The 5,082-nt window shown below is 60.3% G+C and overlaps 1 protein-coding gene across 1 annotated transcript; it reads left to right on the top strand.

Moving 5' to 3' along the window:
* Nucleotides 1-2,300: 2,300 nt before the first annotated feature.
* Nucleotides 2,301-3,314, top strand: LOC106000240 (olfactory receptor 6B1-like). The gene has a single exon (XM_013035487.1). It carries the CDS (start codon nt 2,301-2,303, stop codon nt 3,312-3,314), a length of 1,014 nt encoding a protein of 337 aa, XP_012890941.1.
* The last annotated feature ends 1,768 nt before the right edge of the window (nt 3,315-5,082 follow it).

Here is a 5,082-nt window from a genome sequence, read left to right on the forward strand (position 1 = left end):
CTAGTCCAAGGCCATGTTCTTGGAGAGGAGTCTGAAGTGCAGAGAGGATATCTGCCCAGGTCCCAGACTAAGGGAAGGTCAGAGTTCGGGTGCAGCCCTGGCTGAGCCCCTGCCCTGAGCTCTGCTGCCCTGTGGTCTTCGGAGAGAAAACAGAGCTCTCGGCCACTCACGGAGGCTTTGGCGGTTTATGGGGGCTGGGCTGAGGGGCGCGAAGGGCCGCGGCTGTGGAGGCTTCTGGGAGCCCCAGGGAGGGCCCGGGGGAAGCTGGTGGGAGCAGGGCAGGAGCCACCCTGCGGAGCCCACCCTGAGAGGACCCCCGTCCAACGCCCTTCTCAATGGGCAGAGGACAGCGCAGCTCCGAGCATCTGCTACTGCCCAGTCCACGTCCCCCACAGCCAAAGCAAGCAGGTTCTCCCCACCCCAACAGCCCCTTGGCTCCAGGCTCAGCTCCGGGGTGAGGATCGGCTCAGCTCCCAGCCAGCAATGCCCTCCTTAGCTCCTTCATGTCCCCACACAGCAGACAGACACACTGCCCACACAAAGCAGACGGACACACACTGCCCACACAGCAGACACACACTGTCCACACACAGCAGACAGACACACACTGTCCACACACAGCAGACACACACTGCCCACACACAGCAGACACACACTGTCCACACACAGCAGACACACTGTCCACACACAGCAGATGGACACACACACACTGTCCACACACAGCAGACACACACTGTCCACACACAGCAGACACACACTGCCCACACACAGCAGACACACACTGTCCACACACAGCAGATGGACACACACTGTCCACACACAGCAGACACACACTGTCCACACACAGCAGACACACACTGACCACACACAGCAGACACACACTGTCCACACACAGCAGACACACACTGTCCACACACAGCAGACACACACTGACCACACACAGCAGATGGACACACACTGTCCACACACAGCAGACACACACTGTCCACACACAGCAGACACACACTGTGTACACATATTAGACACACTGACCACACACAGCAGACACACACTGTGTACACACAGCAGACACACACTGTCCACACACAGCAGACACACACTGTCTACACATATTAGACACACACTATCCACACACAGCAAACACACATACTGTCCACACCCAGCAGACGGACACACACTGTCCACACACAGCAGACACACACTGTCCACACAGAACAGACACACACTGTGTACACACAGCGAACACACACTGTCCACACAGAACAGACACACACTGTGTACACACAGCGAACACACACTGCCCACACACAGCAGACACACACTGTCCATACACAGCAGACACACTGTGTACACACAGCAGACACACACTGACCACACAGAACAGACACTGTGTTCACACAGCAGACACTGGCCCTCCTCAGCACAGCAGTCTGTACTGTTCACCGTTCACCTCGGCTGAGGTTCATAGGACACAAGGTAATAGTGGAGAACAAGTCTGGAAGGTCATCCTCAGCCACCTTGCCCCAAATACATTCTTCACAAAAGTACTCAGCATGCTTAGCAAAATGGCTGGGTTTTATTTAGAAAGACTGGGAAGGTGGCTCCGTGGTAGAGTGCCTGCCTAGCACTCACGAAGCCCTGGGTTTGATTCCTCAGTAGCACATACACAGATGAAGCCGTAGGTGAAGCTGTGGCTCAAGTGGTAGAGCGCTAGCCTGGAGCACAGAGAGGCTCAGGGACAGGGCCTCGGCCCTGAGCTCAAGGCCCAGGACCAGCAAAAAGCAAGAAGAAAGACTGTGAAAGTAGACTGAGGTTGCACAGTAAAGCAGGCAAAGCGCTGCCTTCCGAATGACTAGGTCTCTGCTGGGTCTGCACATTTCCAGAGGCCAAGGCCTGGGCGCTCTGTGCTTACAGCGCTCAGGCCGGCAGGGAGAGGAAAGGCCGTGGCAAGGCAGCCCCTCCTCTGCAAGGGTCTGCAAGGGGCAGCCGGGAGGCAGGGCCAAGTTCCTGTCCATCCTGTCCACCTGTTCTGTGGGCCATGTGGACAGCCGAGCCCAGCAAGGGCCAGACTGCGAGGAGAGACCAGCACAGACATCCCAAGTGCTGTTTGCAAGCCAGGGTGTCCCCTCTGGGACACACAGCACTGGTGTGATTCTGACAACCTGCAGGCCTAGATGCCACAACCAGTCACGTCAGCCTGGGGTCACGAGGCTCCCAAGTGGGGCTTGTCCCCGGCAGCCCTGGCCTTCCCTCCTGCCTCACCCTGACCTTCCTCTGTCCCCAGGCAGGGCTTGGGCACCATGCCTGCTCAGGGCAACCACTCAGAGGTGACAGAGTTCATCCTGGTGGGCTTCCCAGGCTCCCTGGGGCTCCACCTGTCCCTGCTGGTGCTGTTCCTGCTGGCCTACCTGCTGACCATCACCGAAAACCTCATCGTGGTCACGGTGATCCGCTCCAGCCCCTCCTTGCACAAGCCCATGTACCTCTTCCTCGGCAACCTGTCCTTCCTGGAGGTGTGGTACATCTCCGTCACGGTGCCCAAGGTGCTGCTGGGCCTGGCCGCGCCCCGGTTCTGCCGCATCTCCTTCCCAGGCTGCATGGCACAGCTGTACTTCTTCCTGGCGCTGGCCTGCACCGAGTGCTCGCTCCTGGGGGTCATGGCCTATGACCGCTACGTGGCCATCTGCAACCCCCTGCGCTACCCGGCCGTCATGAGCCCCGGCCTCTGCAGCCTCCTGGCGGCGGGCTCCTGGCTCTCCGGTTTCACCATCTCCCTGGGGAAGGTCTTCTTCATCTCCCGCCTGGGGTACTGCGGCCCCAACGTCATGAACCACTTCTTCTGTGACGTGTCCCCACTGCTGAACCTGGCCTGCTCCGACATGTCGGTGGCAGAGCTGGTGGACTTCCTCCTGGCGCTGCTCATCCTGCTGGGGCCCCTGCTCCTCACCATCTTCTCCTACACGGCCATCCTCAGCACCGTGCTGCGCATCCCTTCCGCCGACGGCCGGCAGAAGGCCTTCTCCACCTGCGCCTCACACCTGGCCGTGGTGGTGATTTTCTACTCAGCCTCCCTCTTCATTTATGCCCGGCCACGGGCCATCTACTCCTTCAACTATAACAAGCTGGTGTCCGTGGTGTACACCGTGCTCACACCCCTTCTGAACCCAGTCATCTACTGTCTGAGGAACCAGGAGTTTAAGCAGGCTTTGCACCGGGCCCTGCAGAGGGCAGCCCAGCTGCTGGGGCCTCCTCCTCGGCGGGGCTGGCAGCCCTGGGCTGCCAGGGGGATCAGCACGCCCTCCCCTGGCCCCTGAGTCCCGGCCGCCAGGCACTCACCTCCCCCGGAAGTGTGGACGTGGCCCAGGCTCTCAAGCTCTCCCTGACACCCCAGTGCTAACCCGTCAGCTCTTCCCAACTGGCTACAGTTAATGCTCATATTGGCAGCTCCTTCCCTCCATAGGGAGCAGGGCAAATACTGACACCCCAGGGTGCAGACGAGGACACCAGAACCAGAGACCCCCTGACCCTCACAGCACACCCATGAGCACGCAGATCCTCACACCCAGCCCTCGTATCTCTGCCGTGTGGCCCTCCCCCCTGAGGGCCAGCCATCCAGATGGTACGGGCAAGGGCAGGATTGCTCAGGAAGGGGAAGGGCAGGGGAGAGAGGACTGAGAATGACCAAGAAGATTCGCAGCCACCTGAGACTGACATGTCCATGTCAGCCCCAGAGTACTGGAGTCCACGAGCCACTGAGGCCTGGAGCCCAGCACCAGCCACAGTCCAGGCCCCCACTGGGAGCCCCCTCCAGTCCCCCACCGGGAGCCCCCCTCCAGTCCCCCACCGGGAGCCCCGTCCAGTCCCCCACCAGAGCCCCGTCCAGTCCCCCTCTGGGAGCCCCCTCCAGGCCCCCACTGGGAGCCCCGTCCAGTCCCCCACCGGGAGCCCCCAGTCCCCCACCAGGAGCCCCCTCCAGTCCCCCACCAGAGCCTCGTCCAGTCCCCCAGCGGGAGCCCCCTCCAGTCCCCCTCCAGTCCCCCACCAGGAGCCCCCCTCCAGGCCCCCACCGGGAGCCCCCTCCAGCCCTCTTCAGTCCTCGGCCTTTAGGCCCTCCCCTGCTTTCCATGGCCAGATCACAAAACGCAGAGCCCTGGACACCTCTAGATACCTCTGGCTGCCCTTCAGGCAAACATTTCCAGCACCACTACTAGGTGGTGTCTGCAGAAGACCCTGAGCCCAGCCAAGGCCTAAGCCACTGGTGTCCAAGCTGACCGTAAACCTGACTCAAGCGGTTGACCAGAGAAAGAGTTCATGCTTTCATCTTGCCTGCTTCCTCTGTTTCTCCACGAACTACGAGGCCTAGCCTGCCTGCACCATTACCCCAGCTCCCTGCCCACACCAGCAAGCCAGGCTCCGGCATGCACAGTGATGTGTGCCGGCCCCTGGCATCATGAGGACCCACGTCACCCCAGCCTGCAGTGGCAGCTGCATGCAGACCCAGAGCTACCTTGCTGACAATGTCTAGCATGTCCACCTGCGCAGTGGACACTTGGGAGTCTTGCGCTTTGCCATCGGGACTGTCACAGGATACAAGAGGTACCAAGGCCTCCTCGATGCCTGGGTATTGGGTTTAGCTATGCGGAACCGACTCCATGATGACAGAGAGCTGACTCCAAGTGCACAAGCCCAGCCCGGAGCAGAGGCCTCACTGAGTGAAGATACAGGGGTGCAGATACCAATGGAGGCACAAGTCCTGGTCCTCCAAGTCCTGGGAGGCTGGTGCCCCGTGGTCCGAGGTTAGTATGGGGTCTGTCTGTGTGCTGTTTGTCCTGAGGGAGATGCCTGGCGAGGACGCGGGCAGCTCAGGCGTGAAGGCCGCACAGACTTGGCAGCTGTGAGACCCATCTCCACCCGCACTGCGCACTGAATGAGACGGAGCAGATGTGCCGGGAGACAGGCCTGAAAGCAGAAATGCATCACGCTTCCAGAAGAGAGATACTTCTAAACCAAACTCCTGTGAGCTGCTCAGCACTGGCGGAACTGGCATCCGATGCACTGCTTCATTGGTGAAGCATATGAAAG

Source organism: Dipodomys ordii, unplaced genomic scaffold (assembly GCF_000151885.1).
Source record: "Dipodomys ordii isolate 6190 unplaced genomic scaffold, Dord_2.0 Scaffold213, whole genome shotgun sequence".
In the NCBI taxonomy this organism is placed as follows: domain Eukaryota; kingdom Metazoa; phylum Chordata; class Mammalia; order Rodentia; family Heteromyidae; genus Dipodomys; species Dipodomys ordii.